We start from the raw sequence: 24,349 nt of genomic DNA, 5'->3' as shown, positions 1-24,349 counted from the left end.
GGCCAGGAGTGAGCCCTGAGCATGGGTGAGAGTAAGCTCTGGGTGACGCTGGGTAGACCCTACACACCCACCCACATAACCCCTCAAAATTTTCTTTGAAGAGACCAAGTATCAGATACCTCCTGCAGTTTCTGGATGACCATAGAGAAAAGCCTGCTTAAGGATGGGGTGGGAACCAAAAGACATGGGGCAGCAGGGATAGTCCAGTGGGGAGGGCATTTGCACTGGCACGCAGCTGACCCGGGTTAAGAAGCAGTTAAGAAAATGGGCGAGGGCTGGAGAGATTGCACAGAGGATAGGGCGTTTGCCTTGCATGCAGCTGACACGAGTTCAATTCCCAGCATCCCAGCATCCCATATGGCTGAGCACTGCCAGGCATAATTCCTGAGTGCAGACTCAGGAGTAACCTCTGTGTATCGCCGGGTGTGACCCAAAAGGAAAAAAAAAAAAAAGAAAATGGGCGAGAGCACAGCTGAAACAGACTGCATCTGGCAACACATACGGTCCCCTACAAGTGATTCCTGAGCACTACCAGAGGTAGCCCAAGCCCCCGCCCCCAAAAGAAAAACAAAAAGGGAAACCGAAAAAGCATTCATCTCTGGGGTTATCTTTGCTCAGTCACACCTCCTGGGGTCGCAAACAGTGGAGCAGATACTGGCACTGAGAATTCAATGGCACTCTTGCCTTGCACATGCCCCACCCAGGTTTGAACTCCAGCACCCACATGGTGTCCCGTGCCCCACTCCAAGCCCTGCCAGGAATCATCCCTGAGCACTGAGCTCAGAGCACCAGGTGTGGCCCAAAAACCAACAAACCAAATCTACACCACCCCCCCCCCCCCCACACACACCTCCAGAATCAAGCCACATACCAAAGCTATTAAGTTTCTGGATCCAGGTGGCTAATTTCGGCTCGACTTCTTTAAGTTCACTCAAAACATGCAGAAATATTCTTGTCTTAACTCGATTCTTTTCCTGGACCAAATGACGAATGACATAGTCTACTGCTTCGTTCAGGAAATTTCTGCTTGAAAAACAGGTGGTGTAGTCTTCGGTGCTCAAAACTTTCCAAGACAGCAACTCCTTGAGAAGTTTGGAAGGGTTCTGGATTCCGGCTTTAATCTTGTCAGCGTACTGCTTTATGCACTGCAGAATTCTGTCATCAAGAAACTGGCAGTTCTGAACATTCTTAACCGTTTCTGTGGATGGATAGCAGTGGTCAATGGTAGTCAAAAAAGGCGGAATTTTTGAAGATATCAACTCAGAAGTAAAAAACAAAACCTGACATAAAGTGGTTCTCTGTTGCTTTAAATAAAGAAATGGATGGGAAACCGGGAAATAAAATATATAACTACTCCTTTCCGAAGGGGAAAGCTCAATTAAACCATACAGAAGAATCTTATCTCCTTAAAAACTCAGTTGCTCTAAAATAAGGTTGACGGATGTGGTGAGAAAGGGACCCTCCTTCACTGCTGGTGGGAATGCCGACTGGTTCAGCCCTTTTGGAAAACAGTATGGACTATTCTCAAAAAATTAGAAATTGAGCTCCCATTTGACCCAGCAATACCACTCCTGGGAATATATCCCAGAGAGGCAAAAAAGTATAGTCGAAGAGACATCTGCAATTGTCTGTTCATTGCAGCACTCTTTACAACAGCCAGAATCTGGGAAAAACCTGAGTGCCCGAGAACAGATGACTGGTTAAAGAAACTTTGGTACATCTACACAATGGAGTACTATGTAGCTGTTAGAAAAGACAAGTCATGAAATTTACATACAAGTGGTACTACATGGAAAGTATCAAGTTGACCGAAATGAGTCAGAAAGAGGGGATAGATACAGAAAGATTGCATTCATCTGGGAAACATAAAGTAACAAAATAGGAGACTAACACCCAAGAATGGCTGAGATTAATACCAGGAATTTTGCTCCATGGCTTGGAAGCCAGCCACACATGCTAGGGGAAAAGGGAGCTCAGATAGAAAAGGGAAAACCAAATAAAGGGTGGGAGGATCCCCCCAGGATGGAAGATGCATGCTGAAAGTAGACTATAGACCAAACATGATTGCCACTCAATGCCTCTTTTGCAAACCACAACACCCAAAAGGAGAGAGAGAACAAAAGAGAAGGCCCTGCCACAGAGGCAGGGTGGGACGGGTGGGACGGGGCATGGGAGGGATACTGGGACCCGTGGTGGTGGAAAATGGGCACCCGTGGAGGGGTATTTGATCATTGTATAATTGAAACCCAAGCACAAAAATTTGTAAGTCTACAACTGTACCTCATGGTGTTTCACTAATAAAAATTAAAAAAATAAATAAATAAAATAAGATTGATTCCCCCAGCAATTCTAGCCCAGTCTCATTAACTAAACTTTATAATGAATAAATATCGCTAGACTATCAGCATGCAGGCTAGGTTCCTTTTTTAAGCTGGAGGGATTATTTATTCAATACAACTTAACTAATACTTGGTGGTTATTGCTCCATTATCCATCAAATTGTTGGATCCCAACTTGTACACAAATGGATTCACAGAATCTCTACTTGACTGTCAGCCTTTCAAAGCATGCAAAGTTAAAATACAAACAAATGCTGAAAAGTATTTCAGTAGAATATGTATTTTTTAATTGATTTGTGAAATAGTACGGAGTATTAGATAAAAAAAACAGCACGAAGGTCAAGTGCGATGGTCACTTTGGAATGGACCCTCATAATAAAAATGATGGAAACTCTAAACCAATATATTGGTTACTATGTGTCACTATGCAGACCAGGGGCTGATGACAAGATAAGCGTAACTCAGAAGGTTGGACAAATTCACCTCTATGGTACTTTTCATAAGCTGCCACTGCATTTGGCTTAAGCATCATTTTAGGTAATTAGTAGCTAATATAAGGTCCCTACGTGGAGTTTACAGAGGACTATTAAATATGCAATATTATGTTAGACACTATTTGTACCTTCACAGTGATGGTATTATCTTACACAAACTGGTATCTAATTTCAACTAACAATGTCCCAAGAAGAGGGATATTATTTCATTGAAGCATCACGGCACTGCTCTAAGCAGGCTGCACCTTCAACGTACCTTTGGGCTCTTCGGCTTTGGGTGGATTACTCTCCCGTAAGTCCTCTTCCATTCTCTCTTGGGCTAATTTCTTGGCTTCCATCTTTTGGATCTTTCTCTTCAATTTTTTGTCTTCTTTCAGTTTCAACTTCTCAAGGCTAATAAACATATACAATTAGTGATAATTCACCTCTGTTGTAAATTCAGTGAGATACTTTGCTTCTGTTACTGCAGAAATTATTCTCCTAGCACCAAGATAGACATTCTCTTTTACTTTAGAGTATCTTCTGCCTAGATCAAAATCTACTGATGCAAATGCCTTGCATGAGCGACAATTCGATTCAAACCTCAGCACCAAGAAAATAGAAATAAATATATAACATATCACTTAAAAAAAGAAAGTATATAACCTTTTAAGGCAAAATAAGGATATTTGTTTTATGAGAACAAGGGATTAAGGATGGCTTATACAGACTGTACAGATGTTATTCCTTTACCTCTAAATTATTCCTTAAGATATCTAGAAACACTGAAAGTTGTGCCAGGGAGATAACTGAAGGCCAGTACAAATATTTTATGTGTCAGATTCCCGGCACCACACAGTCCGTTGGCTAAGAGAGAGCCTGAGTGCAACACTGGGAGTAGCTCCCGAGCACCAGTGGATGGTCTCCCTCTCCCCACACCCCCTCAAAAATTCTAAAATTTACTCTGCAGGATAATATATATTCATTTCAAAGAGAGACCCGCGACAAAATAGTGTCGTAAGATTCAAGTAATGACTTCCTATAGAGTTTGGTATATATATCTAGAGTATTCTCTTCAACAATTCCATTTGTCATTTTTTTTTTCTTTTTGGGTCACACCTGACAATGCACAGGGGTTACTCCTGGCTCTGCACTCGGGAATTATACCTGGCGGTACTCAGGAGACCATATGGGATGCTGGGAATCGAACCCGGGTTGGCCACGTGCAAGGCAAACGCCCTACCCACTGTGCTATTGTTCCAGCCCTGTCATTTTTTTTGTTTTTGCTTTATCTTGGGTCACCAAAGTTGGAAAAAAAGTAAGTCCTTAAAATTAAACAGCAAGATCAAAATAAAAAGAGGCTGCAATAATCTAAAAAAGGTACAGAAAGTGAGTAATTCAAACAAGTATTCGAGTATTTCAGAGTAAAGAATAGTTACTGATTCAAAATATTTACTAAGAAAAGACTAAAAGGAAAAACACTATGGAAACTAAAGTTTCAATAAAAAAAAGTAAAGCAAACAACTTTTATCTAAATATCAAATCTATTTAACAAATAAAATTTCACATTGCAAACCATTATAATTTTATTTATAAAATCAGTGATTCAGGGGGCTGGAGCGACAGCACAGCAGTAGGGCATTTGCCTTATGAGCAGCCGGCCTGGCCAAGCCAGGTTCAATTCCTCCGCTCCTCTTGGAGAGCCCGGCAAGCTGCCTGTGACGTACTCAACATGCCAAACACAGTAACAAGTCTCACAATGGAGACATTACTGGGCCCGCTCGAGCAAATCGATGAACAACAGGAGAACAGTGCAGACAGTGCAGTGCAAGTTTTAGAATTTAACCATCCTAGGCTACTTCTCTTTAAATTTTAAATATCCATACAATTTATTTCAAAATCATTAATTCAGTTGTGTAAGTGGCCAATTAAAAAAATTAATTTATCAGGAACAAAACTGGGAACATTGGTGGTGGGAACTGTACACTGGTGAAAAGATGGGTGTTGGAATATTATACAATGGAAACCCAATCATGAACATCCTCATAATTGGGTATCTTTCTCTGTAATGCAATTCTAAACAACAACAACAACAAACATCAAAAAAGCCACCTAATTTAGAACTGCCAATTACAGTATTATCTTTCAAGGAACATGCGTAAGCTTACAGATAATAGAAAATCTTACCTAGAACATTTCTGCTTCAGAATAGGTCTTGGAGGAACCTTCTCTTTTATGACCTTGTGTTCAAACTTAAAATAAAACAAAGACATCCAAAATTTGTCTCATGCTCTCATGAAAAGTAACACAAAGCCACAAGTCAAGGACATTTCACAAACACGCTGCTCAGCTGGATAAGAAGCAGAGCTAATCCCTGACCCAGACAGAACTTCAGCAGAACAATGTATTGGAAGTGAGTAGAAACACTTTAAGAACTTAAATATCAAGAGCAAAGGATGAACAAATGAACTACAACTATTCCTAAAGCCCTCTCTGGCCACTCCCATGCCATACAATTAAAAGTTGAATCTGTTTTCAGAACTCTTCCACCCCTAAGATCCCCACCCCCACTCAAACTCAAAGGTTAACAAGGGATAAAGAATTCTAGGTTAAGAAAGAGAATAAAAACATGAAAAGTGTTAAAAAGCCCGCCTTTCCGATTAGGAAATAGAAGTTTGTGAGAATCCTCGTTCTCATATCCTAATATTTTCCATGCTAAGTATTAGCATCAACATAATATTCTCATGTTAAGTTTTTCTTTTCTGGAAAAGACCAGATCCAAATGGCACCACTTCTAGCAAGTTCTATTTTAAAACGTCAGCATTTTGGTCATCAATATGTGAGATTTCCCCTTTCTTTACAACTTACTTCGCATTTCACTTGCCCACCACTGCTGTAGATGATAATCTTGGAAATGATGCCTTCACAGTCAGGGGTGAGACAAATTCCTTGTAGGAAATCCTGTTTGATTCAAAAAGAGAAGAACAGGAGTATCAGATCTTAGAATGAAATGTCACGTGCATAGTATTTTAATAACCGAGAAGTCCCACAGGGTCTCAAACCTGTCTCTAGAGATCCCATGCAGGAGAACACGCTGGCTGCAGAGCTGACCTCATACTCTGCTTTGGTCTGTGTAGCTAAGAAGCATACATGGTGCACCCCGTGTCCACACCAGAACTTTCAGGAACACGCACGGACCAGTGATGGCTCTCAGTGCCCTCCCACAAGACCAGCTCGTCTCAGCCAAAATTCAGAAACACATTTCACAGCCATGGAGAGGAGCTGCTACAACTCATTCCTGGCCCAACCTGCAGAACTTCAGGGCAACCGATACAATAAATAAAACCTATTATAAGATACCCGGGAATCAGGGTAGAAGATTAGTGAGGAACCTCTGGGGACAGGTTATGATCACTTGAGGCCTATCACATCCCTTTAAAGAAAAGAAAAAATTCAACACTGTGTGAACTTGCTAAAAATCCAGACCATCTCATTAGTCGTACCTTGTCAATCTTATCATTAAAGGTGGTTGTCTTCAACTTCTTCCAGCAATTCATGTGAAATTCGATTTTGCAATACTGGCAGCAGCTGATTCGGATGAAGCCCTGGAGGGGGAACATTTTAAATTTGAATTTTTAAGAAGTCTATAAACAGTCGTGTTCATGTGTGCGTGCACACACATGCACGCACACACGCGCACACACACACACACAAAGCACATATTCAGGTGAAGAAAGGGGTGAGGGGGGAGGGTGAGAGTTTAAAGGCTAATGAACAACAACCTCTGTCATGATGAAGGGTAAGGTCTGAGCAAGGGCAGGGCACTCCACGGTCCCCTGAAGTACGGCTGGGGCCACCCCTATGGGCACTATTATATGTGGCCCCAGCGATGCTGCAGCAGGCAGGGTGCTTGTCTTGCATCTGCCGATCTGGGTTCTATCTCCAGAATCCCCTATGGGCCCCGCCATGACTACTTCCTGAGTGCAGAGCCATGAATAAACCCTGAGCATCGCCAGGTGTGGCCCAAAACAAAGAACCAACCATCAGATTTGAATGTAAGATCCGAAACCATAAAAATACACAGACGAAAACCCAGGCAATGCATTATTTGACACTAACTCTGCAGGCTGTACAATCTCTCTAGTTCCAATTTACTCAGATTCTTGAAAGCAATTGACTTCATAATGGTCAATAAAACTTTCACCTCAATAAAATGGCTCCACTCCCCGTGAGTTTTTGGGCTAAAAACACAGCTAAACTCAGGACCCACTCTTGGACGCACACTCAGGGGTTGCTCCTGACGGGCTTGAGGGACCCTAAAGGGTGCTGGCAATCAAACCCCGGTCAGCCACAGGTAAGACAACCGCCTACCCACTGTCCTGTCTCTCAGACCCATCAATGATAATGAATGACACAGCTCAGAACAAAGGGTGGGGGCGGATATAGAGGGGAGTTACAATCCTACACGGTCGTGTATCAGCACACACTGATGATTTACCTTGAAATCAGGATCGGTTATGTAGATCTGGATCTTGGAATATCCACGGCACTTCTGATAGCAACAAATGGCATCGGGCACGGGAGGGAATTTGCATTCCTCGATAAATTTCTCTATCAGCATCTAGAAAAAAGAATTAAAATCATTCTATCACAGTGCTTCATCAATAAAAATGCTTGTGATTTCAATGATCTCTTGGCTACTTTTTGGCCAAAACCAAACCACACACACACACCTTCGTATGAGGCTGATTAAGGAATGTGTTAAGAGGACAGTAGGCAGAAAAGGGCTGAATAGAAAATTTCTAGAATTTCAGTCAAACCAAAAATCCTAAGCAGTGTTATAAACATAAAACTTTAAATTACACACAGCTTATTGGCCTATTTGTTTTGTTTTGCTGAGACCACACCTCACAGTGCTCAGGGCTTATTCCTGGTTCCGCACTCAGGAATCACTCCTGGTGGGCTCGGGGGACCAGGTGGGATGCCAGCGTTCGAATCAGGGCTGGCCTCATTCCAGCCAACTGCAGTACCCACTGTATCATCACTCTGACCCTCTGCCGGCCACTTTTCAAAGCCATCCTAGCACGTCTGAAGTTTCTCACACAAGATGTTTTGTTTTTGGGTCACAATCAATAATGCTTTGCAAACCATCGTGTTTAAAGTAAAACAAGTAATCGATTAAGATTTTTTAAGTCACTTTTTTAGGGTTATTGGGTATTTTTACGTAGGTATTTTTATTATCTAAAATATACTGCTCTTAAAAGCTTCAGCCAAAGCAAGCTCTGAGCACATGGCAGAATTCACCACCTACCAGTAGCCCGAAAAGCAGCAAATTCTTACATAATTTAGGTCCTATAGACCCAGTTAAAGATTCTGATTTAGGTCTTGCAGAATAGTAAAAATTCTGCCTACAAAGCTGAATTGGTATTTTCAACATCTTTAAGCACGGTATCAGTAATTATAGTAATTACGAGGAATTAATCATACCAGACCTTTCTCTAGGTACTTTATAATGCAACACAGTTTATAATAATGTCAGAATCCTAGATTCACGTTCCAGACCTATGCTTTCCAGATTTGTAATACCGAGCTCCTCACCCACTTAATCTTTTCCATCTGCATAATGGGTAGACTCTCAGTACTCGTAGAGTCACTCTAAGGTTTGACTACAGTGAGAGAAAGGTGACTGGCAGTGAGGAAACAGGTAGTAAACGTTAGTGATATTGACTGTCTTTGAAGGAGATACATGGTTGCTGGATCTGGGGCCTTCCACAACCCACATCTGTCAGCAATTATTAGATGCAGATGTAAACAATTACCTTTATTTTTCCCGGCTTTGTCTCTTCAATCACCACATTACTTGTGGGCCAAGTCAAAACTCCAGGAAGGCGGTAAATCAAGGTTCTTGCTTTCTCAAAGTGATTAAGAGCTTCCAGAAATCTAAAGTCATAATTTGAAGAGGTTAAGGATACAAAGTTTTCATTTTACACTGCAAAAGTCATAGATAGTATTACTAGTAAGCTATTAACATGTAATTATTAATTTGATAGATCACTGCATAGAAATTTTCAATAGTGGCTTGAGCATAGTATAGAGAATAGTGCATTTGCCTTGCACACAGCTGTCCCAAGTTCGATCCCAAGTATCCCATATGGTCCCAAGCACAGAGAGATCCCTGGTTATGGAGCCAGTAGTAAGCCCTAAGCACTGCTGAGTCTGGACCACAAAAAAAAAGAAAGAAAAAAAAAAAGCCAAAGAAATGCCCAATACAACCAATGCATACTTTAATAAACCAAGATATTACTACCATTTCTACAAAAGTAACATGAAAAAAACATAAATCTGCCCGGGCACTGTCTTCATTAGGGCAGTGGACACTAATGAAGTCCGTTTAAAACTGTCAGTGATGCCAGAGCAAGAGTCCAGCGGGGAGTGCATTTGCATTTCATGTGGCTAACCTGGGTTTGATCCCCAGCATCCCATATGGCCCCCCGAGCACTGCCAGGAGTAATTCCCGAGTGCAGAGCCAGAAGGAACCCCTGAACATCATCAGGTGTGACCGAAATAACAAATAATAAAAACTAAACCTGTCTGTAACTGGGGCTACCGGTGTGTCTGAGAGAGAAGGCACACCCTGCTGCCATTCCCTGTATCACCTTACACGTGTGATCGCCCAGAGCACTGTGATCCCTGGCCCACGCACATACATACATGCATGCATACACACACGCGCACACACACACACGCTCATGGAACACAACTTGGAACATCATCCTTTGATACGGTAACGACAACAAAAAGAATAGAAGGAAACAGCAACGTTTCAAGAATTAAAAAAAAAATAGTAATAACAAACTTGTCAATTAAAAAAAATTCCAACACAAAAATGAATAAGCCAGTTGCCTGTTTTATGGGAGCAACCAGATTAATTTTATTCCTTATAAGTGAATGAAGTAGACTTCCTAAGAAACTGAAAGTTCCATGTCACTTTGCCGGTAGGGTGGAGGGCCTGAGCGACACCCAGGGTGGTCAAGGCTTCTGCTGGCTGAGTTCAGGGCAGACAATCAGATGTTGTATTTAGGGATCGAACTGGAGTGAGTTACATGAAGGCAAGGGCCTCAATCTCTGGACTATCGCTCTCCACTTTAATGAATTACTCCTTTAATTTTTTTGTTTTGTTTGAAACCTGAGAATATTAGGAAATCTACAACTAAAAACTCTCTTCTAGGTATCAAGTACTTTCCCCATAGTGGAGATGCAGTAACTTCGGATACCAAAAAGAAAATTGTTTATACTACTGTAGCCATATAACCTCAGCTGGAATTAATGGGGGAGAAAAAATTCCATGAGAAAGATGTTAGTAAGATTAGATATAATAGGAAACTTTATTCAATCGTAAACCAGTGAATTTTCTAACCGAACAGAGGTGTACATAAATGATTTAAAATGGAGAGACAGGGGGTCAGAGAGATAGGGCTTTTGACTTGCACACAGCCGACGTGGGTTCGACCCCCAGTATCCCTTGTGGTCCCCTGAGCACCGCCAGGAGTAATTCCTGAGTGCAGAACCAGGTGGAACCCCTCAGCATCGCTGCGTGTGGCCCAAAAACAAATAAATAAATAAAATGGAGAGATAGTATAGCAAGTAGGGTACTCTGTCTTGTCCATGGCGAACCAGGATTCGAACCTGGGCACCACCATATGGTTGCCTGAGTACTTCTCTGAGCTCAGAGCCAGGAGTAAGCTCTAAGTACTGCTGCTACATGGCCTCCAAACAAAGAACCCTACAATATTTTAGTTTCCATTGTTTGAAAAAATAACGGCAACCCAATCCCACAGCTCATCCAGAAAGAATACTGGACTGTAAAGTTAACCAGGACTTTATTCCTCTTTCCAGACTAGGTAAGTCTGTCAGACTTGATTAGTGACTTTCTCATTGAATTCAGAGGTAGAAGCCAGGCGGCTGGACACCCTGGCCTTCCTTTAATAACTAATACTGGTGCAGAAATGCCCGTTGTCAAAGTGAGCAAAGGATCACAGTGTTCCTAAGGGGGAATGGCAAAGACCTGCCAAGCTGCCTTCAGCAGATCTCATGCCGGGGTGAAGCTGCGTGGTGTCAACTAACCTGTTCTTCTTCAAATAGACTTTTCCAATCCCGCAATAGGCCAAGCAATCAAGTCCCTCGTTGGGGTAGTGTTCAATCATCCTCTTAAACTGATTTTCAGCTTCAGATAGTTCCTTTAATAGTAATTAATAACAATGACCACGTTGCACAAAGGGAAACGCTAAAGCAGACAGTAATCGAATTTTGTACATTTAAAATAACCAAGTAAGGTAAGGTAAAGGCCCTCCCGTTGATCGTCGATTTGCTCGAGCGGGCCCAGTAACGTCTCCATTGGAGACTTTGTTGTTACTGTGTCTGGCATATCGAATACTCTCGGTAGCTTGCCGGGCTCTCCGAGAGGGGCGGAGGAATTGAACTCGGGTCGGCCATGTTGGCCGCTTGTAAGGCGAACGCCCTACCCGCTGTGCTATCGCTCCAGCCCCAAGTATCTAGAGATTTCTATGAAAAACTTACACTCTCTGCATTTCATTTTCTTCGTATTGTTTTTTTTACATTATCTTACCTCAGGTTGTCCTATTCCCAGGAGGGAAATGGCAAGTCCGTAGACCACCAAGACGTAATTGATCATGGCCAGGTTCAGTTGCTGTTAACAAAAAAATTACAGTTAAATAGCTGAATATAATTCTGCCCAATATACAGCATACCATTTTTTTTAATCACAACATAGAATGAGGTATAATAAAAATCTCACTAATCAAAATAATTAAGGAAAGGGGTCGGAACGATAGTACAGTGGAGAGCACATTTGCCTTGCATGCAGTCCACCCAGGGGTCAATCCCCGGCATCCCATATGGACCCCCAAGGACTACCAGAGGCAATCCCTGAGTGCAGAGCCAGGAGGAACCCCTGAACATTGCTGGATGTGAATCAAAAAGCAAAAAAATTTAAAAAAAAAATAAGGTACAGGTTGAATAGAAAATATATATTGCAAAGACAATGTAGTTATATCACTAACATCATTTTAAAACACAGAATCACCGCGGCAGAGTTCCTTGAAAACATGGTTCTGAACACATTAGAATAACTGACATATTCTCAAAGGACATTCTGTTGCAGGCTAAGTAGGTAGCAATGACAGATCATGAAAACTTCTTTCCTGCAGCCTTTGCCTAAATCCTTTCTTTACCTCGCTAATTCTTCCCAGATGAAAACGTAAGACCAGGAGTCTCCAATCACAAATAACACAAATCACGAATTTCATACATTGCTGACTTGTTCGTAAACGACCAAGCCAGGCCTTGGAGCAAAGAAGACCCTCGAGAGCGAGGAGCAGGTCCCCCCCCCCCAGTGTGAGCACTACTGCAGAGGCAGCTGGAGCACTGCCCACTCCTCCCGGCTGGACTCAACGTGCCCCACCTCAGTGAGGCCTCAGAGACGCAAGTCCACTGAAGTCACAGCCAGCCTGGGGTCTTGCCTCTGTGCAGGAGACATGTATGCGTGCTCAAAAACGGGGTCGTGATTGCCTTACCTTGATTTTCTGCGGGTCCAGGCCATTGAGCAGCTCGGTGAAGGCCTGGGCAGCGCTGCGGCACCGTTGCTCCAGCAGCGCCGTGTAGCCGTCCTGGATCAAGCTGCGCAGCATTTTCATGATATTGGCGAAATCCTGAAAGCACAGAATCTCCATTTCACCCAGGCTGACCGTCTTCAGTCTAAAACTCCAGCTGATGCTAGACACGTAAATATCCAAGCGACCCTTCATGCATTCTATTCTTTCCCTTGCACAGCTTCTATTTTTTTTAATTAATTTATTTTTTTTTAAATTGCTGGGGGATCTCATCCTTCTCCCCAGATTCTGCACATGTCTAACCACTACAATCATAAATCACAAAACATCAATGCAGAGAAAGTAATTTTAAAACTTAAAAATATCATTAAGTGAAAATTCAGGGTCATCAAGAGAGTACAAGAGATAAGACGCCTGCCTTACATGTGGTCCATCCTGGTTCGATGCCCAGCTCAGCACATATATGGTCTCCTGAGTGTTGCCAGGAAAAGCCCAAAAAATAAAAAAAGTGAAAACTGTGGCTGCAGAGCTAGCACAGCAGGTAAGACGCTTGCCGTTCCCTGAGCTAAAGACGGAATTGCTTATTTTGGCTGAGAATTAAGTTTGTTTCAAGGACAGGAGGGCAGTTTTGATTATTTGTATGTGTCTGATTGTTCTATTCTCACCAAATTAACCTCAACCGTAGCTGGTGTTCTTCTTCTGTCCTCTTAAAGCTTTAAACTATGGTGTTTAGTCTAGAAAAGGAGCAAGGCTTCGCACTATGAAATACACTCCTTTCACGTGCAGGAGCAACAAGTGTCTCATGATTAAAGGGTGAAGTGGAAACCTTTTCATTTTCACTTTCTCTTTCTCTTTGGTTCTGGGGCCACACCCAACAGTGCCCAGGGCCTTTCCCTAGCTCTTTGCGCAGGGGTCACTCCTGGCAGTGCTTGGGGGAGACCATACGAAGTGCAGGGACAGCGAGGCACATGACAAGCACCCTGCCCGCTGTACTGCCGCTCCCACCCTAAGGCTGTCTTTCCTACAAAGTCCTTCATGGTTTTTTAGCCTCCATCCAACAGTGTAAAAAGGCAATGTTGATGTCCCCATCTGTTAGATACTTGTCTTTCTGTTACCAAGTAGAAAGCAGTTTGTGAACTGCTTCCAACACGCTTCATTCTAACAGTCCTTAATAAGGGTTATTTGTTGTGTGTACCTAAAATAACTGAATTTTAAAAAATATTTTAAACTTTGGGAAGCAAACAATTCTGCAGGGTTTACCACTAGTTACAGATCTGCTTAACATTAACCATCAAGTTTAGCATCTAAAAATAAATGATAGCTTAGAAGAGGGTAGTGGACCCTGATGGCGGGATGGGTATTGGAACACTATACATCTGAAACTCAATTATGAATGTCTTTGTAGCTTTGTAATTCACAAAGATTCAACAAAATAAAAGCTTGGCATTTAGCAATCGTATGTTACAGTACATCACTCCAATTAATAAAAAGAATTATGTGATTAGACTTTATCCATGTAAAAAATTTTTTTGAGCAAAGTCTTCTCCTTACCTGGTTTGCAGCTCGGGAAGATTTAGAAAACTGTTTCTCCAAGATGTTCTTCAAATCTGCTGGTAAAGTTCCTTGTGAATTAGAGCTGAAAGGGAAAAGCATTTGTTTTAAAACAGAAAACAAGTCCCTTCCCCATAAAGGAAAAAATACATTTACTAGAGATCATTTTAAATACTCAGAAAAAGGAAAGTCACAAGGTCCTGAGCAGAAGTTCCTCCAAGATAAGGATTCTTCCCCAAATCAATCTCAAAAGTCAATAAAAAGGGGGCTGGAGCAATAGCACAGTGGGTAGGGCGTTTGCCTTGAACATGGCCGACCTGGGTTTGATTCCCAGCATCCCATAGGGTCCCCAAGCACCGCCAGGGGTAATTCCTGAGTGCATGAGTCAGGAGTTACCCCTGTGCATCGCCAGGTGTGACCCAAAAAGCAAACACACAAACAGAAAAAAAAAAAAGTCAATAAAATCTCAATAAAACTCTCTACAAAGTTATAGGCAGAGGGGGGAATCAGATGCCTATGATTAAAGGATAAGCTCTGGGAGGGGTGAGAATTAGGGAAGATTGGTATTCATTTTTATCAAGATATAACATACTCTGGTCAACAATAGGCACATAGTCCTGAAACAAGAAACCGTCCCTCCTACAACACCTGCCTGCCCAGGGGCTGCTTCTGGCTATGCACCCAAGGGTGACCACTGGTAGAGCTGGGGACCATGGACCCGCTAACTCTGTACCAACTCTTCAGCCCCTGAAACTTTCCCCTTATACTTCTTTCAATCTCTTTTCCGCTTTGGAGCACATATTTTGAAATTTAAAAATTTTAACACTGCCAGGGCCAAAGTGACAATACAGCGTGGAAGGCGCTTGCCATTCACCCAGCCAACCTGGGCCCCATATCCAGCATCCTATATTCCTATATGGTCCCCTGAGCCCATTAGCAGTGACGCGAGTATAGAGCCAGGAGAAGCCCGTGAGCACCGCTGGGTGTGGTCCCAAAACAAAAACAAAAAATTAAGACTACAGTATCTCATGATACACGACTCTCAAAAAGCCATTATGAAGAGGCAGAATCAAGAACGCGTTACTCCAGTATGATCTTCTCCAGACATGCCTTTGACACTGGAAAAGGGTTTTAGTGCTTTGCACAATACAAAGAAAAGATAGCTGGTACTTGATATAGGGATACTGTCTTCCATCCCCCCCAAGACCCTGACCCCTCGGGAGGAGAACAACACAGGAAGACGAAATAATCATAATAGGTAAAAATACATACTTGAAGCCCAGAGAAACGGCATTGTGCATGGTTGGTGTGCTGGAAGCCAAGGTTTAGTGACACAGCCCCCATGATGCTCCAACCCCTAAGCCCTCCCCTGTGTGGTCCCCGTACCAGGAAACAAACAAAAGCATTACCTGAATTTCTCCAATTCGTTGTTTCTGGATTTCTGTTTTCCTTTGTATTTCGGAGTCTGGCCTGTGAACACAAAAGCGTTTGTTCCTGAAATCTGTGTATAAAAACCGACATCGCTAGAGGGGAAAAAAAAATGGGGGGGGGGGAGGGGAAAAAACACCAAAAGAAAGAAGAGAGTCAGGCAGTGGCTCAGACACTAGAACACATGCCTTGGGAGCGGGACCCCCAGTTCGACGCCCAGACATAAACACAGTGGCTCCACAAGCACTGCTAGGAGAGGCCCCCAGCCAATGCCATCACCGCCTCCCCAATAAGCAACACGACCTAAATGTACCCTAGTTGGCATCTGGCAAGGATGGGAGGGAGGAAACGAGGCACAGGCAGGTCGGGCTCACGGTACAGGACTGTACGTGAGATGCTGCAGCTCTGACTCAGCCTCTGTCCCACTGACAGTAAGTAGGGAATCACCACGCTTTAAGCCCGGGAGGGACATGTGTCCAGATGTATAGAGAGAAAAGCACTGCAATAGTGAAACAGCACTTTAGCCGGGAAGTTTGGGGAGAGACAGCAGAGGCCTGTCAAAACCTGTGCAAGGGGACCTAATGTCTGAGTTGATCTAACTGGCCTCAGAAAACAGAAGAGACTGGGAAGTCTTTTGGAAAAGGGCAGCAGACTGATTTCTACTATGCAAGCATGAATCTAGCAATCTCTTCACCTGTATTTGGGGGATGAAGAGACAAACAATATTTAAAGTACTGAAACGTGCTAGCCTGATAATAAGGATCTAAGAAATACCGATAAAAGCCATTTCCCCAAACAATAAGCACGTATGTTCTCATAGTAACAGGATGCTGCTAAATGGAAATACTGAAAACAAGCAGGAGAAAAAAAGACAACTGCATATCACTAAGCAGAAACTCAACAATTTACAGCAAGTTCCCTGGGAAGAAAACATGAAAGAGGTAAAAAAAAACCCAACTGTTGCGTGTAGACTACCCTGACTTATCAAGAAAAGCTTTATCTTAAACACTGATTTGAAGGAAGGGAATGCATGTAACCCATCTGGAATGATTCTCATCAAATCTCACAGTATAAAGGAAGACTGGAAAATTAAGAAAAGAAATTAAGAATATTTAATAAGAAAAAAATTAAGAATATTTTTGGAACCCTTCATTTCCCAAGAATGCGAAATAAATGAGGTGCTGCTGTCTGCAGTTTTATTATATGCAGAGACATGCAACAAACGCATGCATTTTAAAATAAGCTAAAATCAGACTTAAGTATCTATTCCTAACAAAAACACTATCACTTACTTTTTTGTAGCATTTTCAGCAGTTTTTCAAAACAAACAATACAAAATATATTATTTCGGTTTTGCTTTGGGACAGGGCTTGGGGCTTGGGATGAAAGCATCCCAAATACGATGGTGGGATTGGTGTTTGAATATTAAATGTAAACAAATATTGTGAACTACCTTATAAAATACAAAAAAGTTAAAAAAAATCACTATCACTGCCAATTGGTGATAACTGGTTAGAGATAGGAAAAAGTCATTTTTCATACATAAAGCGTAAGTATACAAACAGTACATAAGCAAACTGCATTTGGGCATTAAAATTTGGGGGTAAGAAGAAGAATAAATAAATGCTCAGAAATACCAATCAAGAGGCTGGAGCAATAGTACAGCAGGGAGGGTGTTTGACTTGCATGTGACCGACCCGCGTCCCTAGCATCCCATAGGGTCCCCCAAGCACCACCAGGTGTTTTCCTGAGTCCAGAGCCAGTAGTAGCCCCTGAGCATCACCGGGTGTGACCCAAAAAGCCAAAAAATAAAAAGAGACACACCAATCGAATGGAAACTACAATCAGCGAATAGATCAAGAAGGAGCTGTTTTCCTTTTTTTGTTTAGGTTTCCGAACTTAAGTTTATTAAATAATAATAGGAAGACCGAGTACTGATTTTATAGACATAATCAAAGCCTTCTTAATATACAAGCATTATAAAGGAAAAGGAGAACAGCAGTGCGGCTTGTGCTAGTCTCAGGGCATGAACACTCCGGACACATTCGATCCATTCAACAACAATTTCCACGTGGAAAACAAACTCACCTGGTGCTGGCACGAATTCAGAACGGCAGTCACAGTCATCGGAGTTCAAAGCCTCATCTGCCACCTAGTCGTGGAAATAACATTAGTGAGACTTCAAAACAAAATAAAGCCTGGAAGAATCCAGCAGCTAACTGACAGGACAGAGAGAGCTGGATAAAATTTATCCATGCGTCTAAATTACCTACTTGGTTCTTATACCTGAAATTCACAGAAAACAAAAATGATCACTAGTGACATGAATGGACAATGTGCTCTGACAGTTTCCAGTGAGAATTCTATTCTGACAGACTGAAGAGGCCACCGGGCAGCAAACAGCGGAAAGGAAACTAATTCCCTCTTTCCTCATGTCCCCTCTCAGCAGATAGCCTCTTTTAAGACTTTTGTCACTAACAGTAAAGAAGAAAATAAGAGTGGGCTGAAAAGTTCCCTACATCAGTCCATTTAATCCCGAACAATCCATTCTTTTCCCTCAAACCCGGTGAGAACATCCATGTGGACCCAGTAGCATCCGCGGAGCTTTGCATACATTTCTATGCAAACATAAATTCCGATGCAGGCCATTGTGACCCCCCACTGGGCCAGGGAAACTGGTTGAAAGCTCACTGAGCACGACAGGTGATGAGAGCAACAGAGATGAGGCAGAGATAACTCAAGCGGGAGAGGACAGGCCCACAACACGCCCCAAATTGCGTTCTTCTCCAGGAAGCATCCCGCGCCCTGGAAGCCCCTCACCATTGTGGATGCCCTCTATTAAAAAAATAAATAGAAAGAGACACAAAAGCTACAGCAATGCCTGGGACATCTGGACAGGAGGTGCACCTTGGCACAGCACAGGTGAACTGGCTGGCTGGGGCTGTGCCAGGTGGCCAGCTTTGACTGCAAAAGTGAAGAGGGAGGAAGACAATATGCAAAGCAGAGGCTGGAGTGACAGCACAGCAACGAGGGCGTTTGCTCTGCATGTGGCCAACCCGGGTTCGATTCCCAGCATCCCATCTGGTCCCCCGAGCTCCGCCAGGAGTGATTCCTGGGTGCACAGCCAGGAGTAACCATATGCATTGCCAGGTATGACAATAAAATAATAAAAATAATTTTATTATAATTATATTATATATTATAAAATAATAATAAAAATAAAATAATAATAAAAATAATTTGTTAATAAAAATAAAAACAAAAACAAAAAAAAACAAAGCACTGTAAGCGGAAGGGTGATATGGCTCACTGTCCGTCACTCATTCCTAAGTGATATGTGAAGGAAAGCCATATGAAGGAAACTGCTCCATGTGGCTAAATATTTAGAAAGTTTTCTGAAAACACAAATCTGATTTCAGAAAAAATTCTGGGACATAGAAGCTGGGGGGTAACCAAGATAATTTATTAGTAAAAAATTAATTCTCAGGGCTGGAGGGTGTTTGCCTTGCACACGGCAAGTGGGTAGGGTGTTTGCCTTGCACACGGCCGACCCAGGTTCGATTCCCACCATCCCATAGGGTCCCCGGAGCATCGCCAGGAGTGACTCCTGAGTGCAGAGCCAGGAGGAACCCCTGTGCACCACTGGGTGTGATCCAAAAAGCAAAAAAAAAAAAACAAAAAAATTCTCTTGGGGCCAGAGCAATAGTAGTGGTCAGGATGCTTGCTTTGCACAAGGCTGACCTGGGTTTGATCATCAAAATTCCATATGGTTTCCCCGGGCAAAGCGGGAGTGATTTCTGAGTGCAGAGCCAGGAGTCACTCCTGAGCACCGTCAGGTGTGGCCCCAAAGCAAAAGAGAAAAATTATTTTTCTTTATATCACTAGGTAAAAAGGGTACATACCATGAAAACATTTAGCCTTCACAATTATTCAAATACGATTGTAGAAATGAGACTACCCGTTCAAATTAAATTTTAATTTTAGTTATTAACTGTGCTTACCTTTATGTTGTGGCTACCACCACTTGCCATCGTGTGCTTAGGCTTTCTGGAATCTTTTCCAGTCTCGGCAAAATTAAGTGACGTTCTGAATGCAGGTGCCGACAGAGTGGAGATGTAGGCTCTGAGAGAACAGAAGAATAATCCTTTTACTCACACTGATTAAATATGCATTTTTGAAAGCCGTCCTTTGACTAAGCAGGCTTCTGCCATTGCTGCCTCTCAGTCCTTGAAATCAAGGTACTACGGCTTTGGCTTTTTGTTTTTACAGTTAGGTTTATCAAGTTCTACGGAGATACTAACTGCACCTGGAACTGGACATTATGCACAACTATTTTTAATATGGTCTTAAAAGAATTTCAAGGGCTTAAGAACAATCAAAAAATAACATTCTAGTGTCTAATGTTGTCCCCTTGGTTTTAAACTGGCTCATTACACATCTCAAGTGTGTGGTGGGAAGATCCATCCGTTTTAATCACCAGTTAAGCAAACAGAGAACATCAGTTATTGGATTTTCTCCCCCTTGTAAACACATGTCTTTGTTGCTGACTTTCAACAGCTGGGGGCCGAGAGGGAAGCAGGGGAAGAAGTTTCAGGACAGAGGTAAAGCGGAACACATATAACAATGCAGCCGGTACCCTCACTGTCCCACTCAAGTATAGTGATACCCACTCAAGTATAGTGATACCCAGTTAACATCTATTTCATCCCTCTTTCTCCAAAGGCTATGGAAACCTAATCTACACCTAAACAGCTCAGGAAACAGTATGCAAAATATACCTGGCAATTCACAGGTCACTCTGTCTTATATACAGCAATGGTAAAAGCTCTCTCTCCCTTCCATTCCAACTTTACCATGATTGCTACTGGCAATCACACACAAATGTTTGCTTTTGGGGCCACCTTCTGGCTCTGTGCTCAGAGACTACACTTAGAAGACAATTTTGGGTGCCGGGCATCAAAACCTGGTCAGCCGGGTACAAGGCAAGCTCCTTTCTCATTATACTCTCTCTCCAGCCCCTACACACCCAAGGAGTCTTAAACTCACATGACAGAACCACGCTAAGGAACAGCCCTGGCAACTCACCTGCTTTCATAAAAGGCTTTGATTGGATTCCGAGTGGTTGCTCGACCTGAAAAAAAAAACCAATCACACACACAGTAATCAGTGCACTGGCAACACCTACCTGCAAATATTTTAATCCTTCCTTTAAAGTGGCAGTAAGAACATCAAAGTTAGAAGAGAAAGAGATATCCCTAAGTCAATCTGACATCTCTCGATGGCTTAAGATGTTGTCAGCAAAAACAGGGAGTGAGCCTTGTCTATTAATAGATGCAGCAATATACTGATTTGAATGAGAGGTACCTGTCTTCAAGGAGCTCACAATCTTAAAATCATGTTATGAGATGGCAACATCTGTAAAGAACTACTCAGCTCCGCCCCGAAAGACACCAAAATACCCAAAAAACAAGCAGGAAAGACCTATAAGCTCAAAGTGCAGAGTGAGGGAATTTCAGGTACTACAGGAAGGAAAATGAGAGCAAGAAAACAAGAGCAGAATAAAAAATCTAGAACCCCCCGTCCGCATAGAGCTCCTTCTATTGTGTATGTTTTCAGCATGCTAAAGAATTAGTTGCAGGCTTAGTGGAAAACATTAAGCATTTCTACTAACAGAGTCCTTTTTGTTTAAGAAATAACTTTAATAATGGAGGAGAAATTTGAAACTTTTAACTTTATTCAAATTTTTAGAAGGCCTATTGTTTTTTACAGAGTAAGTAACAATTTGCCGCTGCTTCAAATAAAAACTGCAGATCACTACCAAATTAACATAGTATTAATGAAATTCTAAACAGTAGATATGGAAGACTATAGTAATATAACAAAACACGAAAAAGTCAGAATCATCTGAGAAGCGGTCCTCCAAGAAACCCAAGAAACCCACCTTCAAAAGCCTTAAAGGGAATTCGACTGTAACGAAATAATCTTAGTTGAAATACCTTGCAGGTCTTCTATTTGTTTTTGTAACTTTACATGCTGCTGAATTAGATCCTTGATTCCCTCAGGGTCATTTCTACAGAGTTTTTGAGCTTTTATGTTTGCTTGCAGGGCCCAGTCATATTCCCCCAGCATAGAAAGAGCATCACAATAACGATAATGTCCCTGTTCCAAAAAAATAAATTTCATTTTTTTTCTCAAAAATATGATTAAGGTAATAAAGAAATATACTTTGCTTATAACATGATGTATTACTTTCGATGTTAGTTTAGGACCTTATCAATGAGGAACAAAAAAATGTTAGTACCTCTCAGAAAACAAAGTCACCTAATGAGCTAAGTGAAATGCTATGGAACCATATTTCTAGTAACTTTTAACAGCTGCCCAGAGACCAGTGTATCTACAAATAATTTAACTTTTACTCTATGTTTCTTTACTATAAAAAAGAATGTGATGTTATTTTGTGTAAATACAGTAAAATATAAAAAATTACCCCCAAAAATTACTTAATTCCATGCAACACTTTAAGGGAGCAACACCCTACTTCATCACAACCCCATACACTGTGAATCAGGAACCACCCAGAGCCTTCTGCACATTGGGGAGCTTGGGTGCACATGACAGAGCTCCCAGTCTCCACGTCCCAATCCCCTCTGGGTCAGTTTGCAATGTGTTAAGTGTGGGTCACAGACTAGAATAGTCCAAAGCCAGCCATGTACCTCTGAGTCAATGAGCAGCTTTCTTACAGGTTGGTGGGGTTTTGATTTTGTTTTTAAGAAGGATTGTTGTTACTATCGATACCTTTGGTTTTTAGGGTATTTTTGGGGGGATGAAGGGGATTAGAACCACAGTCCTGGCTACCCCATCTATACACTGACCATAAACTATCAGTGACAATTTTTTTACTGGAAAACTAGCAATATCCAACCTGGGTAAGTCAGCTAAGCCCTCCTCTACCTCGTCATAAGCCAAGCTCATCTTCGGCTTGAGAAGGAAATTAGAAGAGACAGGGGCAGGAACTGGCCGGCCCTCTCATGCACTGAGCCACAGAAACCAGATCTCTCTGGGTCTTTCTAGTAAAAGGCTCTTTCGTTCTTACTACCCACGTTACAAAGATGACTGTGATTCTATGAAATAAACGAAACCAGAAATGACCTTTCTAAGAAAGGCGAGATTTCACTGAACAAGTCAATCGACCGCAAGCATCTTTTTCGTTTCGGTTTGGTTTGGGGGCCACCTCCAGCAGTGCTCACGTTTACTCCTGGCTCTGCACTCGGGGATGACTCCTGGTGGACTCGGGAACCAAAGGTAGTGAGTGCTGGGGATCACACCTGGGTCAGTCCTGTGCAAGGCAAACACCCTACCCTGACTACTGTGCTACTGCTTCAGCCGCCACAGTGATCTTTCTTTGCCCTACCCTAAATTCTGGAAACGTCTGCTAGTCTGGTTATTTAGGCTCAGATCAAAGATTCCATTTCAAATTTGTTTAAACTCTGATTTTCCTCAAAAGGTATTAGATAAAGAGACCTCTCAGATATGCTCCTAAACCAAAATTCTACCCCCAGGAAGATACGAACTTCAATAAATGCATCAGAAAGTCACGGCACAGGAAATTATGACCAATTACACAAGTTGTTATACCGGTAAAGAAAGTTGGCTCTGTTCATCATTCCATTCTTTACCACAGACAGAAACCACCTACTATTCCTCTGCTGCACATCCCTCCTTCCAGGTGCTACCAGATCCCTAATTCACACAGTAACAGCCAGACTGTCCCTCGGGGGCCTCATTTCAACAAGGTTACTAGGGGAAGTGACAGCTGTAACCCAAAAGACTAGCCAATCAAGAGATCCTATTTTTAGGTCCTAGTGACTGACGTGTGGTCTGTGACTCAATCAGGATCCATCTGAGGTATCCCCTCAGGTCTACTAAGGATGCTAGGAGGGTCCCTCTGTGCGCCCACTTGAAGGATATTCATTTGGGGCTCCCTCTCCAACGAAGTTGTAAAAATCGTTTTTTAAAATAAACCTGAGGAGTACCCTGGGACACAGGTGTGGGAAATGGGCACTGGGGAAAAAGGGGTGGTATTGAAATGTTATTTTGGGGTCACACCCAGCGGTGCTCAGGGGAGACTCCCGCCTCGGAGGTGGCTCCCCAAACACACAGCTCCCAAAAGAAATTAAAAACTGAAAATAAATTTTAAAAATGAATCCAAGTTCAAATTACCATTTTGGATGTAGTAATAGGGCCTGGATTTACACCCTCTTGCATTTAAAAAGAAACACTTGGAAGACACTATGTATGTGGCAACAAAAGGAGTCATCCCAGAATCCCAGGCTGACAACAGACTGAGGACTGAGCCTGGAGTTCAGCAGGGCCAGAGCAGACTGAATGCTCGGGGGGCAGAGCACTGTAGAGAGAGCCTGAGAATCTGCAGACGTGCCCCATCTTCAGCCCAGTGCTCACCAGTACATGGACAGGAAGGAACTACCCAGGACAGAGAGACACTCAAATAGCTGAGAAGAACAACAGTCAGTACCACAGTGGGCCTGGAAAAACAAATCCCCGTTCTCAATAGTCAGTGAGAACAAACTCTCTGCTTTGGGTAGGTGAAAACGCTAGAGCACTGGGGACAGGGCTGGCGGTGACAGGGTCTGCCTTGCACACGAGGTCACGCGCATGTACCCTGCCGATGCCAAGGGCAAGGCTCGCAGCAACGTGATCCCAGGACCTTCAGCACACGGCAACAAGTGCGTGAGTGCTGTAACCAAGTACACAAGCCTCAGTGAGCATGACCATCGTGTGCAAGCATCACAACCAAGTGTGCAACCCTAGACATCAGAGAAGCAAACAATCAAAGGGCAGGAAAGGGAAGAAAGAAAATAAAAAGATGAAACCTTAGAAGCTAGTGCTCTCTATCAAGTGTCCCCCAAGT

The 24,349-nt window shown here is 42.6% G+C and overlaps 1 protein-coding gene across 1 annotated transcript in view; it reads right to left on the bottom strand.

The window, feature by feature from the left end:
- Positions 1 to 24,349, bottom strand: part of TTC3 (tetratricopeptide repeat domain 3) — an 86,398-nt gene that overhangs the window by 36,828 nt on the left and 25,221 nt on the right. Inside the window, exons 12-27 of the mRNA XM_056119245.1 lie at positions 21,417 to 21,579; positions 20,506 to 20,551; positions 19,422 to 19,542; positions 17,509 to 17,572; positions 15,402 to 15,462; positions 13,993 to 14,077; positions 12,406 to 12,540; positions 11,439 to 11,519; positions 10,937 to 11,049; positions 8,632 to 8,752; positions 7,311 to 7,433; positions 6,316 to 6,417; positions 5,681 to 5,773; positions 5,000 to 5,064; positions 3,090 to 3,226; positions 872 to 1,198 (exon numbers count right to left, since the gene is read on the bottom strand). Coding sequence (XP_055975220.1) covers positions 872 to 1,198; positions 3,090 to 3,226; positions 5,000 to 5,064; positions 5,681 to 5,773; positions 6,316 to 6,417; positions 7,311 to 7,433; positions 8,632 to 8,752; positions 10,937 to 11,049; positions 11,439 to 11,519; positions 12,406 to 12,540; positions 13,993 to 14,077; positions 15,402 to 15,462; positions 17,509 to 17,572; positions 19,422 to 19,542; positions 20,506 to 20,551; positions 21,417 to 21,579 — 1,837 coding nt within the window. The remainder of the gene's footprint in view (positions 1 to 871; positions 1,199 to 3,089; positions 3,227 to 4,999; positions 5,065 to 5,680; positions 5,774 to 6,315; positions 6,418 to 7,310; positions 7,434 to 8,631; positions 8,753 to 10,936; positions 11,050 to 11,438; positions 11,520 to 12,405; positions 12,541 to 13,992; positions 14,078 to 15,401; positions 15,463 to 17,508; positions 17,573 to 19,421; positions 19,543 to 20,505; positions 20,552 to 21,416; positions 21,580 to 24,349) is intronic.

This window comes from Sorex fumeus, unplaced genomic scaffold (assembly GCF_029834395.1).
Source record: "Sorex fumeus unplaced genomic scaffold, SorFum_2.1 ptg000041l, whole genome shotgun sequence".
Lineage (NCBI taxonomy): Eukaryota > Metazoa > Chordata > Mammalia > Eulipotyphla > Soricidae > Sorex > Sorex fumeus.
Note: the sequence above shows the minus strand (reverse complement) of the source record. Positions and strands in the feature narration are given on the sequence as shown.